This window comes from Chenopodium quinoa, unplaced genomic scaffold (assembly GCF_001683475.1).
Source record: "Chenopodium quinoa cultivar QQ74 unplaced genomic scaffold, ASM168347v1, whole genome shotgun sequence".
In the NCBI taxonomy this organism is placed as follows: domain Eukaryota; kingdom Viridiplantae; phylum Streptophyta; class Magnoliopsida; order Caryophyllales; family Amaranthaceae; genus Chenopodium; species Chenopodium quinoa.
In genome coordinates this window covers 986,290-1,004,744 of record NW_018742881.1, presented here as the reverse complement: position 1 = coordinate 1,004,744, position 18,455 = coordinate 986,290, and the positions used below count along the sequence as shown (strand labels likewise).

General features: G+C 38.3%; 2 protein-coding genes across 4 annotated transcripts; both read right to left on the bottom strand.

The window, feature by feature from the left end:
• Nucleotides 1-997: 997 nt before the first annotated feature.
• LOC110726753 lies at nt 998-6,288 on the bottom strand. 3 transcript variants are annotated; one of them, XM_021906249.1, is made up of 5 exons: nt 5,330-6,288; nt 4,082-4,840; nt 2,417-2,821; nt 1,947-2,152; nt 998-1,612 (listed from the first exon to the last, which is right to left on the bottom strand). In XM_021906249.1, the coding sequence occupies exons 2-5, from the start codon at nt 4,503-4,505 to the stop codon at nt 1,370-1,372; spliced, it is 1,278 nt and encodes a 425-aa protein (XP_021761941.1). In that variant the 5' UTR covers nt 4,506-4,840; nt 5,330-6,288; the 3' UTR covers nt 998-1,369. The 3 variants fall into 3 exon arrangements, with proteins under 3 accessions (XP_021761941.1, XP_021761942.1, XP_021761943.1); XM_021906250.1 differs by lacking the exon at nt 5,330-6,288 and adding an exon at nt 5,152-5,323; XM_021906251.1 differs by lacking the exon at nt 5,330-6,288 and adding an exon at nt 5,229-5,303.
• Nucleotides 6,289-7,425: 1,137 nt separating this feature from the next.
• Nucleotides 7,426-11,329, bottom strand: LOC110726755. Its single transcript, XM_021906252.1, has 5 exons — nt 9,783-11,329; nt 9,198-9,452; nt 8,651-8,802; nt 8,205-8,341; nt 7,426-8,036 (listed from the first exon to the last, which is right to left on the bottom strand). Exons 1-5 carry the CDS (start codon nt 9,950-9,952, stop codon nt 7,869-7,871), a joined length of 882 nt encoding a protein of 293 aa, XP_021761944.1. The 5' UTR covers nt 9,953-11,329; the 3' UTR covers nt 7,426-7,868.
• Between the last annotated feature and the right edge of the window lie 7,126 nt (nt 11,330-18,455).

Sequence of the window (18,455 nt, the reverse complement as noted above, 5' to 3'; positions counted from 1 at the left end):
AGAAGAACAAGGAAATGAATGAACCCTTTTGATCAAATAATATCCAAACTATAGAATATGAATAAATTTGCTGGTTGGTGCAAGAACATAAATTAAAAATTAATTTAAAGAAGCAAGAAATATAAATATAATATGGAGTAACTTATAATATTGAAATAGTAGCATTAGTACTTAATTATTCATGAATTCTCACACGTCACGAAATAGGATTGTTGCCATTAACATTGAAAAAAACAAAGAAAATGAAAGGTTTCAAAATGTCAACATACTGCAAAGCTCCCTCATGTTGAACTGACCCGACTAAGTCCATGCTGTGTACATTTTAGACCTCTTGGGCCTTGGTTGTCACTTGTGACTACTGACTAGAATTAAACTAGTACTCTGTATTTTGTATCCCTTCATCCCTGGCTCTTTTACTCGAGTCGAGTTTGATTTTTCTATTACGGAGTACTCCTTTAGTCCCTCTGTTTCTCAACACAATGTTTTAAAGAAAATTGTAAATACAAAAGAAAATAGCGGGTATATAAAAGTTTTAAATTTGGACAAATATTTATAGTGATACGTAAAGGTGACAATCGAGTAATACTCCCTCTGACCCTTATTTTTACACCATTTGACCCAAAAAATTAAGTCCATGGTGCAAAAAAAGGGACGGAGGGATATGATGTTATAGCTATGATTATGACACATTAATTATCGAGTCAATTCGTAATTAATTAGATCAGTTAAATTCTAGTCAAGCGGATACTCCATTGTAACTTGAAATTCAAAATTTCAGACTTCCATGAAAATAGATTTCATGTAATTTCATCTTGAATTGTCATGTATAGAAACGACAGGATGCTTCAAAAAATAACCTTTGGTTAGCTTGAAGTCTTGAACCATGCTATGATATCAAAATAATCTATTCCTATTTACTTAAAATCAATTTGAAATTAAAAAATTAAAACATATACAAAGACTTGAGACCTCTAATTCCTCCAAAATGCAACTGAAGAACCTGTCAATACTTTCAGGAGTGAAGAGACCATAACCATTGATTTAAAAATTACTAGTAGCAGATCACCAAATATTCATGCCCAGCTACATAATTAGTCAAGGGTAGCATAAACTAACGGCTTTTCAAACATATGATAAGTCAGAAGCCAATGTTTTTAAGCCATTAAACTCACATACACCCCAGTATTAATCAGCATCACAATGACGGTAGAACATAGGAGGGACTACTAACTAAGTGCAGCATACGACAAAATCTCCACCGCATCTGTGCCTTGAAGGAAGGAAACTTGAAAAGGCTATATACGAAGAGTTGGATGAAAGGGGGTTAGAACATAATGCTGAAGAATGGAGTCTTTTGCAATGCAGGCGTTCAACAAGGAAACAGGATGGGAGAGGGGTCCCTGTGGAGCTTCCCTTCTGTCAGATCGAGTTTTCTCATCTTGTCTTCGCACCAAAGCAGTTGATCTTTTGTGATCATAGCCATTCTTAGTACCCTTGACACAACTTTGGCATCAACAAGACTTAAGAGCAGAATTACTTCTTCGTTTGTTGATGGCCATGCCTTCTTTTTGAAGCTCTTCTTCTTGCGCAATTCCTTCAGTTTTAACCCTTTCTGCAATCAAGTACCAATGATGATGGATAGGTTAAGACTTGTTTTCACCCTTTCACATGTTTTGACATTGCCATCGCCAAAAAATAGTTACCGTCTAGATAGTTTATTTTTTGAGGCAAACTCGATATGAACTAAGGCCATGATTAAATTGAGTATTAATATGGACCATAGTGCTTTCTCTGATATACACTGTACAGTAAGAAATGCATATTGATTTTATAACAAAATAGGGAATCAAATTTTTCAGCGATTACTGCAAAATTTCAGCTTAAGACCAACGTATGCCTTCCATGCAAGCTGAGAAAAAGATTGAAGCTGAAGCAAGGATCAATACCTTTTCTGAAACTGACTGAACTTGCTGAAGAGGTTTAGCCATTTGATTCTGGCTTCCAAACAAATTACGAACCCCACCGGCCTTTTTCTTATCCAACTTCAAGAATGTGTAGAAAGTCAAGATTGATGTCTGAATTAACTTAAGAAGGTCAGGGGCTAGAATCCTGTAATCTGATTCCTCATCTTCGACCACATTCTGATAGGTACCTGAACCATTCAATAAGACAAAATCTAATCATACTCCATTTTGACGAGTATAAATGCAAGTAATGATATATCCAGCTATAACTAGTACTTCTGTCTAGAACAAATAGTCCATGCCACTACTTAACTGACCCAACTATGATAAAAAGGATCTTTTTGTAAAATCATGTCACGTTCTCAATTATGACTTATAAGTAGTAGGGATAATGTGACAACTAATTTTAGATGGAAGAAGCATATCAGAGGCTCTCCTATATGGGATCTCACCTTGCACCTTCGGAACCTGTAGTAATTTGGACAAAGATTTTCGGCTTTGAGCATATTTTTCTACTCTTGAACCTTGCTCAAAAGGCTCATTTTCAATAAATCTCTGTAACAACACCTCAAACTGCTGATATTGCTGTGCGCAGTGGTTATAACAAGTAGGATTCTCAGGCTGACATGATATCTTCTGGCTCAGCTGTGTGTACTGGCTATGAAGGGCTTCCCATGTTAAGCAAATATGAGCTACATAAGCTGTTTCGAGGTCCTGGAAAGGACTATAATCTGGTTGCTGCAGCTGCTCAGTGTCACTATCAGGCTCTTCCATCTTTTTCAGAGAGAGGCATCTAAAAGAAGATACAAGCTTTCTAGATGCAGCTCTTGGAGATGGCGTCGAAGGACTCATGGGGCCTGCATCACAAGAGTAACACGATTTAAGTTCAATCTTTGGATATAAAATAAAAACAGATGGGTGTTGCCAAGGGTTTTTGAACATATGAAGTAATAAAATTCATTCAAACACTAAGGCTAAGCAGGATAGGCATTTCCAATAAGATTAGCAACAATATCATTTTGAGCCATAATCATATTAATAAGATTGTAAGATTAAGCAACTTGTTATATATTACGAGTATATGGTAGTATGGTACTGTGCTCAAGACAACTACATAGAGGATCATTTAGCCACAGACTTGATAGCAAGACTATGATGGTAAAGGAATTCACTTCCTTCACAATCAACTTAAATAGGTACAAAAGGGATTTACTTTCCTCTTCGATTCATACTAATTACTAAACATGTAAGGACGTAAAATGTGAACAGCTAAGAAAAAAAAAAAGTTAACTAAAGCATTAATGATCACAAAGAAACGCAAAAGCTGGTAGCACATGCTCAACTAAAAGTCTATTCTATAAAAAGAAAAAAAAGCATTTCCTTTCTAGTTATGGTAGGGATGATAATAACATCCTAGATGTTTAACTCCTAAATTAAATCATTTTGATATCTACAATTCAAATGTTCTCAACAAAAAGTGCAAGTCATGTAAAATAAATGTTGGCACCAAATTGTTTGCTAGCTTCAGAGCTGCATTATTGCTGGCTAGTGGCTAGTTGGCGATCCCGTGATAGAACCTCAAATTGTTAGTGGGACAAAAACAACATAACTTCTCTCAACTGGAGTAAAAGTAAAAGGCACAATTTAGCTAAATATGAAGGCATATCATGTTATCTTTTAAGCATCAATCAAATTTGAATCTTCACAGCAGCCAACACACTCAAAAACTTGACATAATAACAAGGTAAATGACAGAGGCACATATCAAGATAAATACACAGCAAAATGAAACGATGAGCCCTCAAGGCATTGATATTCAAGTCAAATGAAGCTTAAAAATCTCTTTACTGATCCTAAATTGCAGACTAAGATCAATAACTGACCGGCTCTCAACAACATATTACAACAGAAAGACATTTTCTGAAAAATTCTTGGCAGGTAATATGTCCTTTCAACAAGCATGATATAAGACAACATATAAACACCGAAAAACAAGAGCAAATAAAATCTATTAGCCTTATGTGAAACCCTTGCAAAGTAAAGGATAATTAAACCTTTGTGAACCCAAAAGCATAAATTCATCCAAAAAGTAATCATTCACAACGAACACCACTTACCAGCCACATTGAGTTGCTGAGAACTCATCCGATCAAAGAATAGCATCCGCTCACAATACTTTTCGTATATAGATTCTAAATCACAGTACAAATGTTCAACTTGAGATCCCACATCTCTTCCCTCACTCGAGCTTGTCTCACCTTCCTCACCGTCCTCCTCTCCTTCAGCACCTTCCTCTTCCGGTATCAGTACCATAAAACTGTTTCTCCTCAATTCTTTCAATCTCCTCTTCACCTCATTCGTGATGAAATCATCATCATCATCATCCACATCAGCAGGAGCATCTACAGCAACTGATTTACCATTAAGATTGCCATTCTCATTGTTTGGTTCCTCCGGATGAGGAATCGGCTTCTCCTCTAACTCCTCATGCGGATTTGGTTTACGAGCTTTCCTAAACTTCCTTACTTTAAAAAAATCCATCACCAAAGATACAACAACAATCCAATTACTTTCCTCAAAACGGATACCACAAAGTCACAAACTAGATTCTCCCAACCAAAAGGTGAAAAATCTCAATGTAGAAAGATACAACAATAATCCAATCCAACTTTCCTCAAAACCCTTAACTAGATTCTCCCAATTAATTAGTCAAAAATCACAATGCACAAAGCCAGGTTTCTTGCAGTAACAAGCACCAATATACTAATTAACTACCAATTGCAGATAAACTCTACTCTATCACTACTCACAGTCAGAACTCACTTGCTTGGCAGACTAAAACAGCAAAGATGTATCACTGAATCAAGCCACATTCCCTGCAAAAAATACCAAAACAAGAAATTATCAAAGATCTATCAAAGATAAATTAAAAGGATTAAAATGGAAATGTAACAGCATAAAAATGGGATACTCCAAATTCTCACAGAAATATCTAACAAGAAAACTAACTTCAAAAATGCTAGCAAAGTACCAAAAAAAACTTATTCAAAATGACTATAAAGATCCTATCTTTAAAGTACCCTAGACCCTGAAACCAAATCCCAAAATAAAGTTCATACACACATAGCATTATGAAAATGAAGAGCAAATCAAGGGGAAAAAAACAGTTGAACAGCAAAAAACTTACAAAAAAATCAGAAGATCAACCCACAAATTGTAACCAAAACCCCATTCTTCATGATTTACAGAAAAAAAAAAACTTACCCAAATAGAAAATAAACCAAAATCAAAGAAACCCAGAATGCTCAAACCATGTGATTTAAAAGAAAGGCAGAAAAACAGAGAGAAAAGAGTTGAGAAAGTACCAAATGTGTGAGTGAGTGAGTAAATGAGAGCTTGGTGAGTAAATTAGATACAAGCATTAAAAACCCATCTCCCATTTTTATATTATTTAATTTTTTTTTACTTGTATTATTTTATTTTCACTTTTTATATTTATTTCTCAATTTTCTCGTGAAATGTAATAGTAGCAGCACAAGTACAAGAAAAAAAAAAAAAACTTTTTTTCTTTTTGGTACTCCACTAAATATGTTTCTTTCTTGTTGTTTTTTTTTTTTTTTTTCTGTTAAAAATTGAATAATTAGTTAAATTTATGAATTAGTTTGAAGTTTTAGGAACTTAAAAACTTTGAATTTTAGAAGAAAGTGTAGATTTTATTTTGACATTTATTGAGGAACCCTAGGACTAACAAGTAACAACAATTAAATAATAATGAATGCCAATGTCTTTCTCTCTCCTCATTACACTTTCTCTCTCTAAAATGAAGTGTGCAAAGGAATATTGTCAGAGAAAACCCTCTAAAACAGAAAGGCCGCGAAAGCAGAGGTTTTTCGAGTAAATAGCATGTGAAATTACATTTTTACCCTTGTTGTTTTTTATTGGGTATGATGCAACATGCATGGATTTGGAATATAGTGAAATTTTGTGCTGATTTTTTTTTTTTTTAAAATAAATAAATAAATAAGTTGGTTGGATACTTTGGATCCCATTTTATGCTCTGAATTTCTGATCTAAGGTTGTGTGGGGTGTGGGGCCCAAAACCTAGATCCCAAAATTAATTTTTATGGGATAAATTTATCATGGTCAAAGTAGTCAGATCCTTATTCTAAATCTTTTGTTTTATAATTATATAATATGACTGACTAATGAAGCACAGTTTAAAGATTGCATGAAGTGGTACTCTGGTTATGACTAATGAGTTTATAGTGCTTTTTATGTCATCCCCCTCTTTTGCTAGCATATTGATTTTTGTAGTCCCACACCCTTTTTGAAGGCTTGTAGAGTTGTAGCATATGTGTTGTAAAAAGTTAACCCGGATTGAGAAACCGATTCAAATCTAACAATTGTTTTATTCCATATACTCTCTTTGTCTCTCTTTGTCTCTTAATGATTGTTCTATGTATTAATGAGTACTCATACTCTATATGTTATCAAGGCTTGATTAAAGGTATGCATGTAGATCGACAAAGCTGTGCATATATGGAAAATAAAGTGAGTTAGAAAATATACCAAAAATCCAAAATAGACATCGGAGAAACTCAAAAAAAATTCCAAAATGATATATTGGGTCGTCTTTATAAAGCAAAGGCAGTAACTCGGAATAAGGTTAGTTAGAGTGGAGTATAAGCCGTATAACTCAAGTGGTTAGGGCTCTCCTCCCGATTTCAATAGATTTTGGAATCAATTCTCAACCCCCACCCTTAATAGCTCTCTAAACACCGAGAAAAATACGTTAATGATCAAATTAATGCATTGACAAACGTGGACTATCAGTTTTTCTAAAATAAAGGTTTTTTTTTCTTCCTTCTTTCTTTCAAAAAAAAGGTATTACAATTTTATTAATACGGAGTACTAGTCACTACAGTAGACTACTAGTAGATGAATAGAGTTCTGAACAAACAAGCCAAACTTGTTCATATTGACAACTTGTGACACTTGCATCCAATCTCGAGCAAAGTCTTTGACCTTTCTCAAGCTCATAAAGTCAAGCTGTGTAATACGTTTGAACATTGTTACACAATAAAAATCATACAGTACTCTGCAACAATTTTTAAGATTAACTATGTTTTGAGATCCTCAAAATTATTTCACAAATCTTCGCAATTAATTACTCGTGACTACGTAAAAATCACGAGTAAATCACTTAAAATAATTTGATCATGTTCGCGAGCATCTCATGTCATCAATGCTAGTTGTGCTACGCTTATTTATCAACCTTGACACCAACTAGAAAAAGAATTGCAAGAGTGTGGACTCATGAAGAGCAGTAGCCACTAGCCAGTGGGGGGCAATAGGACCCATTGGACCAGTTTTAGGGCGACCCCTACACTATATTGGGTCATGTCACTCATGTGATCTAGTGAGTGTGAGTCCTCCTGTTTCGTCGTTGTCTTACAGCATATAGTACAATCCAAAGATGTTCTCAAATAAATCAGAAACACACAATAACATTCATGTGTCAACCCACTCAAAGTAGCAAATCTAATAATGAACAAAATTTTATAATCTGTTCAGTATTTACCACTTGCAATGGGCTCACCATTACTTCATTACATGTTTTTTTACTGTACGCCGACATTTATAGACACCAGTCACGTAGCGTTTGAGTTTCTACGCCATTATTGAGTTGCTTTGGTGATTGCTACATCTACACACTGGGTATATACTACCATACTCAATTTACACTGACCGATTCTTTTTGTCTTCTTTTTTTGTTAACTGTATGCCTATTGATATACACCGCATCAGATGAGTAACCACTTAGATACTATTGTATTTGCTTTTCCAAGTACACTTAATAAGTTCTAATTAAGTGAAAGTGTGGTTGCAAAGGTGAGACAAAGATTAGTAACCTAACCAAGTAGATGGTATTGGCTGAAATCTAGACTTAGCACTTCCCAGGAGATCATAGTAGTCGGCATGATTCAAGCAGTCACGAAAATCTGTGAAAAGCTTCTCAAATATGTTCCACAGCACTTTGTTTGATCTTGAATATGGAAATGGAAGAAACACCTGAGGTACAGAAAAAGAATGATAGTTAAAAGGTCGCTCACACTTTGGCAGGCTACAATTGAAAAATGATAACTTGAGGATAATAACAAAGTTGCATCCTATGATTCCTAACAAGTTAATTTGTGCATGTTATATACTTCATATCAGGTACAAATGATGATTTCTTACATTTCCCTCCAGAGCCAAACGCTTAAGTACATGGAACGTCCTCTCGTCTTCCTCTAAATTGTCAATGACAGCAAGCCAGATTAAAGAAGCAAGCTCATGAGCTCTTTCTCTTGGATTCCCACATGATATGAACTGATCTGCCGACAAGAAATGTGGGTGAGAAATTGTCAGATTAATTAATGTGCGTAACACATAGATAGTCTAACTTCATGAGGTTTTCTAGCACAAGATATAAGACCTGATTACAACAACGGATCAACCTAACAAATCCTTATATTTGTACTCAGAACAAGCTCAATGATGTATAGAGCTTAAATCACTATGCTTTCCACCAGTAACAGGAGGTTATGTTTCTCAATATTATAGAGCAGGAATTGCAGACCTTACGGAAAAATATAAATTAATGATTGAAAATGAACCATGATAGACAAATCACTGATGTTCACCTATTATTGTCCCGTGAAGTATTGTAGAAGGGGCTGGCATGGAAGAAATCTCAAGTTGTTCTTTCAGAAAAAGGTATGTATGACCAACAATCTCATCCATCTCATCACCTAGGGCAAAGATGTGTCTACTGACATACAAAGCTGTGAACCTCCTGCATAAATAAGCTGGAACATTAAAAGCTAATATATGCCCTTATTAGCATTATCACAATCTCAACACCAAAACATGTTATATGACATCAGAGGGATAGGCGGTATAGACATAGTAATGTCGAGGAGAAACTGCTCATTAAAGGTCCGTCTCACTCCAGAAAGAATTGCAGAGCAGCTCAATTTTTCACTTCAAAAGTCTCAATTTAAGCTAAGGATGTCACAACAACAAAGGTAGTATTATAAAATACTGTACTTTACTACAAGGTACTTTACTAGTTCTTTAGTGAAAGGTTAAGTTATTCAATGATCAAAGGCTGTATATTGGCAAGCACAATTATAGTCTTTAACCCAAAAACTGAGACTATTCTCATAGTTAATCATACTCAAGAGTTACCTTTTACTTAATCCTCGAGGAATTGGTCCAGGCCACCTTTTTGCCAGATCAGCAAAAGGATATGTCTTTATTAGAGCAGCTTGCCATAGACACTCTCCTTCAAACAATTTCGCCCATTGTTTCTTGACACAGGATATTTTAGCCCAGTCAGTGACAGGAACTCGAATAAATATCTCAACTAGCAAATGATCAGGCAGCTTTCCAAGTGGATTTTCATATGAATTTGCAGTTTCCCTGTCATAAGTCATCAGGTTCCTACAGTAGAGTTGAAACAGCATATATTAAGAGACCAAGGAGGTAGACCATGTCACGAAGAAAAAAGAAACACACACGTATAGACAGTGAAGAAAAAGAATGATGAGGAAGTACATGAGGATCATTGCTCAAATTAAAAACATTTTAAAAACTACCAAAATCAGGAAGCAGCTTTAATGTAAATACAACTTTCATTGCTAGGGTGATGAAGGTTAGTGAGGAATGCGGTTTGGTCTCGCCTATTGAAGAATTCCCTATAGTGATCTGTTATGAATTGACTTATTGAAGAAATTGATGAAAAGCTAAAAATGATGATTCTGATTGGCAAACCTGGTATTACATTTAATTGAAGATAAACGCCAAGTATTTGAGAGACTTGAGGCTCTCCCAAAGCTAAAAAAACTTCTTAATTCTTCATAATACCTTCTCTTCATACCCTGATTCCCTCCTCTACTTATATAGTTATATAGTCCTCCTGATGAACTCTGTACTAGAAACATTTGTTGCACTATGCACCTAACACTAAGTGCTCTCAATGTACTCCGTAAAATATTCTGTACTCAATAATAACTTATAAATGTAATACAACTACGAAGTAATCATTAAAATGTGAACTTAGTACTTGTATGTTTGAGGACAACATTTTCATACTCTATATCCGTTAATCTATACAGATATGTCGATGATGCAAATATTGTTATCTTTTAGAAGAGTTGATGACGCAATATTGTTATCTTCCACAATCATGTTTCCTGATATCCTCCTCTACTTATATAGGCTTCCTGATTCCTGTTTCTCTAACTATTTCCTGCAAATTTCCTCAAGTTTCTTAACTGATTTATTGTACACTTCTGATTATACCCCTATAGCTGGTCATAATCTAATGAACAACTTCAATATCTTTAAATGTACATTACTTTTTAAACAAAGAGTGCACAACTTAGTAAATTCATCCGTTAAGTCATGCATAATATTTATAAATGCACTTAAGAACACTCCTCCTTCCCAACGAGCCCATTTCTTTTTTATTTTGATAAGATTAATCTATTGTACGAAGGGTAACATACTAACATTCTGTATCAGCTCCACCACTCTTTTTAAAGAGTACTAGTCTAAGATTCCCACTAATCTTTTCGCCAATAGGCAATCCAATCTCGGATGCTTCCAGCCTCAAACAAGCCATCAAGAATATTCCCATCTTCTATTAATCCTCAAGAATTGCATCAACACCATAACACCCCAGATGCTAAGAATCTAGACTGAACTAATCAACAGCTTACAACTTGGTTTGTTAATCAAACAGCTAATTTAGGGCAGACAGTCATAATCTGAGTGATAAAACCTTCACCCCACCTGCTAAATTCTCTTAAACCAAACAATTTAATCATAGTACAGAGTTTGAACAAAAATCCATGGAATTCAAGATACATATGTAGCATAAAATTTGTATCATCACACCTAAAAATTTAAGAACCTGTTAATTTATCACAATTCTAGTATTTGCTTTCATCATAAATTACCATAATTTACATGGTAATTTCATAAACAAATTGAAGAAATATGGAATATAAACTATCTCCATGAAATCCTCACTAAGGTCCTTTTTTTCTTTTTTCTTTTTTTTTTTTTTTTTTTTTTTGGGCATAAATCAATTGATCCTGATAATAAAAACAAATTCTTCGGATTACAAAATTATAACAGAAAACAGCAGAACTTAACCAGAAATATAATTCAAACAAACAAACTATTCTGATTCCTGATAATAAAAAAGCATAGAAATTCCACGGATTAAATAAACTATATAGAGTAATTACTTACAAATTCAAGCAAAAAATGAAGAAAAATTGGAACTTTAACAAACCTAAGAAACAAAGTTAGAGAATTTCAAACCTGTTTAGAGAAAGAATTGAAGGTAGAGAAGAAGTGTGAGGTGAGAGGTGAGCGGCTTTGCAGATAATATTCCTAGTTTGGTAGCTGCTGCTACAGAGAAGTATACAGCAGATACTGTTACTGTAGCAACAAGATGTGGATGAATTAGATACAACTACACGTCAAGGACAACTAGTAGCCTACTAAACAATTTTAGCTGGAGAAGTCATTTGGTTTTTTGGGTTGAGAGAGTCACGGATGACAATGATGTCTTTATCGCATACACAATGACAATGATGTTTTTTGTTGAGGAAAATTAATAAAGTGTTAAAGGAGTTTATGTACAATGTTACAAAAGGAATTTGATTTGGGGTTTTATTGACACTATTACCTTTGTAAAGGCTATGGATTTACAAATTATAAAGCAAATACTAAACTCGTTCTTGAAATTGTAACTCGCTTGGATTTTGCACGGTATTTCATTTTTTTATCATTAGTGTCGTCTTTCATTATCAGATATAGTTAAAGTTATTTTATTTGGATTTTTAACCACATGAATAAGTTAAACTCTCATAATATTACTCCATAGTTAGGATTTTAAGAGAAGTAATATCTTTCTCTACATGTTATCGCTAGTATTTTAATTATGTCACACACCCTAAAAATATATGGAAGGTTTCAAAGTAAGATGCATTCGATGACTAAAGAAGTAAAAAGTTACACTTCAATACACATAAGAATATACCCTCCATATGTGGACGTTTTTCCAAAGTGAGCCAATTTTGGCAAATATTAACCAAAATGGTTGCGTGGCAAAAGTATTTACCAAACTAAGCTTCCAGGCTAAAACGCTGTCTCGGTCAGCGTTTTATGCCTGGGTTTTTTTAAAAAAAAAAAAAAATTACCTAAAAACGCTGTCTGGGACAGCGTCTTTGTTGTTGACCTTTTTTTAAAAATTTTTGTAATTGCCTTTTATTTATAAAAATGTTTTTAAAAAACAAAAACAGTTATACCAAAGACGTTGTCCCAGACAGCGCTTTATGTACAAACTTCCTTGTACCTAAAACGCTGTCTCAGACAGCGTCTTATTTTCAACCTAAAACGCTGTCTGGGACAGCGTTTCTCTACTGGTGTGCAAAACAGCAGCAAAATCAGCCTTTTGCCACTGATCTGCCACTTTCTTCTGCCCCCACCCACCACCCCCTGCCATGATTCTTGCCACCACAATCCACCAACAACCCCCACCATCGACCACCATCTGCCACCACTTTTGACCTCCAACAACACTTCAACCAGCTCCACCACCAACCCCAACCATTCAACAACCGTCGATAACCACCCACCACAACCAACAACACTAAAACCACCATGAACAACCACATTAACCACCACGGGCCATCCTTTCTTCCCCATTTTCGACTATGGATTCCAAATGTCTGTTGTTTAATGTACATTAGCCCTGAAGGATCTATTTTGACTGACATAAATCCGATTTGGATAAATAAGCAAACAAAACTTCAAAACACAAACAGATTCATTCAACCAGCATGTCTTATATTGATAATGCAATCGTTATATACAGCATTCCAGGAAAAAGGACAAAACAATGATACAATACGTTCACTACTCATCAATTTGGTGTAACCCTTCCCTAGCCTCACTGTCGTCCCTTCGTCTTGGACGACGCCGAGTGTAATGGTGAATGGTGGTGAATGGGTTCCGGCGCGGGGGGGGAGTGAGCTGGCTGGACGATGCGTCCTCCTGGGTTCTGAAGGGTGCAGAACTGTGGAAGATGTACTCCTCTGCCTCTGTGTGCGACGTAGGATCACCTCCACTGCTACTCTGGCCGGGGTCGAACCGCGAATGGATGGAGTGACCATCATCACCGTCCCGCTGTTGGATGAGATGACCGTGACCATGTCTGCGTAAGGAAGTCGCGGACATATCTCGCATCCGCTGGACCTGGGCTCTGGTGGGTCCGTCTGTAAGGGCGAGGGACAGTGCATCATACATCGCCACCATATCCGCCGCCTGTAGTAATCATCGATCAGTCAAGTACATGATATTTAAAAAAGTTAAAAAATGAGGATGATAAGTATAGTAAAAGAAACTCACATATCCGCTAATGACGTCATATGCCGGGTGGTAATTGGTGGACGGTGGTGTGTAGCTGGGGTTGATGAAACGGCGTGTGATAAGCCTGTACCACACCATGTACGGATCGTCATGATCCATAACGCCCTGCATGGGATAACCCTGAACGACATGACCCAACCGCTGCTCCCATAGCTGAAGATACTGCCAATGCTCCAGTGCCCAGTTTGTCTCCGTCTTTCCCCGACGGTCAATGTCGTGAAGACGCACGACAGTGTCACAGTTCTGGGGAATAGGCTGCTGCAGTCCGAACTGTTGCATGACGCGGTCAGGTAGGTGACTCTCCACAACCTCGAAACAGATCAGGGGGACCCGGGCACGCCACTCTCCCTGATGCTCCAGTAGATGTGCAGGCATGACATCTACCAACTCCGGTACATACGGATCCCATGTGATCTGCAATAACACATCCTAAATAAGTTAGTCCACAATCAGTATACACAGTACCTAAATGATTACAAATGTCTTCAGAGTTTGTACCTGATCCTCAGTGAGTCGATCAAGGGCGTCTCGGTAGTATAGGAGACCCGTCGCCGCATGTGCCTGTGTGAGTCTGGGGACCATCCACCTGGGGCAACAAATTTGGTAAGTATGTTTACAAAATGAAATCGTATATGGGAAAAAAATGACAATTGTTACAAACCTGCAACCGTAAGCCTCATCAGCTGCAGGGCGAGGCGGAGCGATGTACGGCTCATACTGGTCATCCTGGTCTTGCTGCCCCGGACGATGTACAGCAGGCCTACCTGGTCTTCCTACGTGGATGTGCTCCCAAGCCCATAGCTTCAATAGCAAAACACAAAACTATGTTAAATATGACATTACTCATTGCATAATTCGCTTGTGATAATATACGTAGTATACCTGAAGCACAAACAGAGGTCCTCCAATCTCGAGCGCACCACTCCGTGAGGCTCTGCAAAGTTGGCGATACAACACCGCCAAAGAGGCACTACCCCAGCTGTATCCACGGATATGCTCCCAGTCGTGGTCTAACAGCTGTAGGTAAATAAGCTGCAAGTGGCTCCCGCTCTTGTTGCCAAACAACACGCCGGATATGAGGAAGAACAAGTACGCTCGAGCGTATCTCTGTACTGTGGCGTCATCGGCGTCCGCAGGCAAGCCCTGGAAAGTATCTCGTAACCAGACCGTCCTCAAGGCGGAGCCCCTAACATCGTTGGGACCCGGCTGCACCCCGAGAACCCGCACAACCAATCCAACGGGATCGACTAGAAATGATCCCGTCACCGCAGTCCCCTGTACTGGAAGGCGCGTCAGTATTACCACGTCCCGCAATGTCACAGTCGCCTCCCCAACTGGTAGGTGGAAGGAGTGCGTCTCCTGCCTCCATCTCACCACTAACGCCGTGACAAGGTGTCGGTCGATCTCCCTGAATCCCAAGCGATGTACACCGCCAAAGCCAGCGTACGTCACGTACTCAAGGCAGCGATCATGGACAACCCAGGGGGTCCTGTAGTGCCTGCACTGTAGTGGATTCGCTACGTCATCCTGAAAACACAGGAGCATTTATAAGTAACAAAAGATAGTACATCAAAGAATCCAAAAACGTTAAAGATGAATCATTACCGTCAGGTTCCATACGTCGACGCTCCGATGGGTGTCCTGTAGTGTCAGGACAGAAGGGTCAACAAGTCCGGGTGTCCTATCCCGTACGTCCATGATATCTGTTCATTGAAAACGTTACACACCAAACACTAACACAATATATTGAATACTAATTTCGATTGAAAGGCATAAACAGGAAATCTCGAACATCCAACGTACAAAATAAAATTCATCGAATTGAACACAATAACACATAATGTAGAAAATTATAATTGTTTCATCAAAATAACACCACTACATACTACTATATCAAATAACACATATACACTTAGGTCCTATGTTGGTCTAGATGGACAAGCAGTGCGGTTGTGACCTTGCTGGTGACAACGGCTGCATTTGGTTGGGGGCCGGTTGCTGTCATCCATCTCATTGCGTATGCGCTTCGACTTTGGACGACCTTTTCCACGTATCATTGTGCCGTCCGGAATGAGTTTAGGGCCTACGTATTGTGCCCACTGTGCCCAGGTTGTCTCGCAGGGGATCAGCCAGAACTGTGGTGCATAGGTGTTCATGTAGGCGGCCGACTGCAACAGAGGGTCCACCCAAGGTCGTTCTGATAGTGAGTATGTAGCACAGACTGCTAGCACATGAGAACATGGGAGGTGGAATATCTTCGGTTTGTTGCACGTACACGTTCTCAACTGCTAGTTCATCGTATGCTTGTGGCCTCCTTTATTACCAACTCTCTCTCCCCTCTCTGTTGTCACTTGGTAAATATGCAATCGCCGGTTATAGGCATCCACTCTATGATATCTGGCTTTAGCGGTGTTCTTCTCGAGGATGGCAGTGACCTTTGGGGGGTATGGAAGTCCCTGATCAGACCTAGCCTCAGAAGACTCCCTTCTCAAAGTGAAATACTTGTTAACTCTGTGGAAGGTTAACTCGACAAGGGACATAATCGGTAGAAACCGAGCTCCTTTCAGCACATTGTTGAATGTCTCCGAGAAGTTAGTAGTACATATACCATACCTGCGACCACTGTCGTGAAACAGAGACCACATAGGGAACGGGACTTGAGCAATGTACTCAATGGCCTTGGGACAGGCCTTACCAATGAAACACAGATCAGCTTGAAGTTTTCTTTCTTACCTTTGGTACGCAGCGGCCTTGAACATGTCTCTCATGTTAGAGGCTATGTGGCGGACACAAAACCTGTGATACGCTCGGGGCTGGGTGAATCCAACATTAGGATCATTCATTGCTGCAATGATCCCAGGATGCCGATCAGAAATAACACAAAGGCCATCCCGTTGCGTGACACGATCTCGAATACAACCTAGGAACCAAGACCAGCTGGAAGTGTTTTCCCCTTCAACCACCGCAAATGCAATAGGAAATACTTGGAAGCTTGCATCAACACTCGTAGCAACCAACAATGTTCCTTTATACTTCCCGTACAAGTGCGTCCCATCGATACAGATAACATGCATACAATGTTTAAAGCCATCGATACAAGGACCGAAGGCCCAAAACACTCGTTCAAACACTTCCATGTTGTTGTAGTATACACCATCCACTAAAGCTTTGTGTTTCCATACGACACATGTTCCCGGGTTCGACCGTAGGAGTGCTTGCATGAAGTGGGGAAGTCTGCCATATGAACTTTCCCAATCCCCAAATATCTCAGCTATAGCTTTCTCCTTGGCATACCACGCTCGTCGATACGGGACATCGAAATGAAACTGCTTCGAGATCAGTTCCTGTATGAATTCCACTTTCAACGAAGGATCTTTCCGCACAAAGGACTTCACATACTCGGCTATTACGGACGAATCCAAGTGTGGGTGATCATTAGATAGTACTTCAGTGATACATGTCTCCCGATGCGGGCCTTTGTACGTGACTATGGTAAAACCACGTGAGTGCTCACTCGATTTGGTACCCCGTAGCATCCAACCACATTTCTTCTTGCATCGCAGATGTAGGACACCATCATTCGAGGTCATTGTGGTGTAGAATTGATTCCTCTGAATAGAATACATCTTCACCATTTCTTGAAGCAGTTTCTTGCTCTCAAAATACATTCCCTTCTCAAATTCTCCCCCGGGAACAAAAGAGGTGTGGCTACCCGATTCGGCCCAATACTGATCAACTTCATAGTTCTCGGGTACCTCACTGAACCAAGGTATGGGAGTTCTAACCAACGGCTGACCATCTTCCACCTGTGTAGGTTCATCATCCCCCTCTCCGTTCTCGTCCTCATCATCCATTTCCGCATACACATCATACACCGACAATTCATTATTCACAGCATCATCAAAATGATTTGGCTCTTCTCGAAACGGTGAACCATCATCACCTTGCATAGGAGAGTAGCTATGCAATTGCATCGGCGAAGATGCCACGGTGTTCGATGACGACGGAGCAGGCTGGCCGAACACTGTCACGCGTCCCCCCGCATGTACTGGTGAAGCTATATGAGAACTAAAAGGCAAGTGAAATTGGTCGTCCTACATCATTCGAGTGAAAGAACTCATCCTATATGCATTCGATGGAATGTGGTTTGCGGGCTCTTGGAAGGACGCGGTGTTGTAATCAGAGACATATGTAGCTTGCTGTTCTGCCCGAGTACTTTGTTGGGTACATATAGGCACTGTTTCTACATATATCTCATTGGGAAAACCCTTCATTCCTACCATGCTCCTCAAATCTTTCAAATGTCTGTTCGTAGAGACAGGTAACACTTGCACCCCATGACCAGTATCACACCTCATTTTAAGGTTCAGTTCAACAGTCATAGGGTTTGAACCAATACAACTGTGAACCTCATTCATCAGATCAGTCACAGTCATGTTCGGTTCAAGTGTTATAAGGTCCATATTCCCTCCACTGTACTCCACATTTGATCCATTACACAAAATTTCACCTCCCCATCGACATAACAACGCTACATTTTGTCCAGCCATATTCTACATAACAACCAAAACACATTTTACGTAAAGCCGTTAAATCATCCCTAAATCACCACAATCAAACAAAATTTTTTTACATACTCTACAAATTAACTATTAAGAACCCCTAAATCACCATTATTACACAACAATGTAGGTAATTACAATTGTTCAAAACCTAATAATTATCAACCATTGTCAACAATTTTCAACAAAACCAACAACAACAATTCAACATTATCCAAACCATTATCAACACTAACAATATCAACACTACCATTATCAACACTAACAATTCAACAATTACCAACACTAATAATTCAACAATACCAACACTAACAATTCAACATTTTTAACACTAACAACTCAACCTCATCAACATTTTAACCCAATTCCAAAAAAATTAGAAATCACCAACATAAACCCTAGAATTTAAAACACAAAGAAAGTTGAATGAATACCT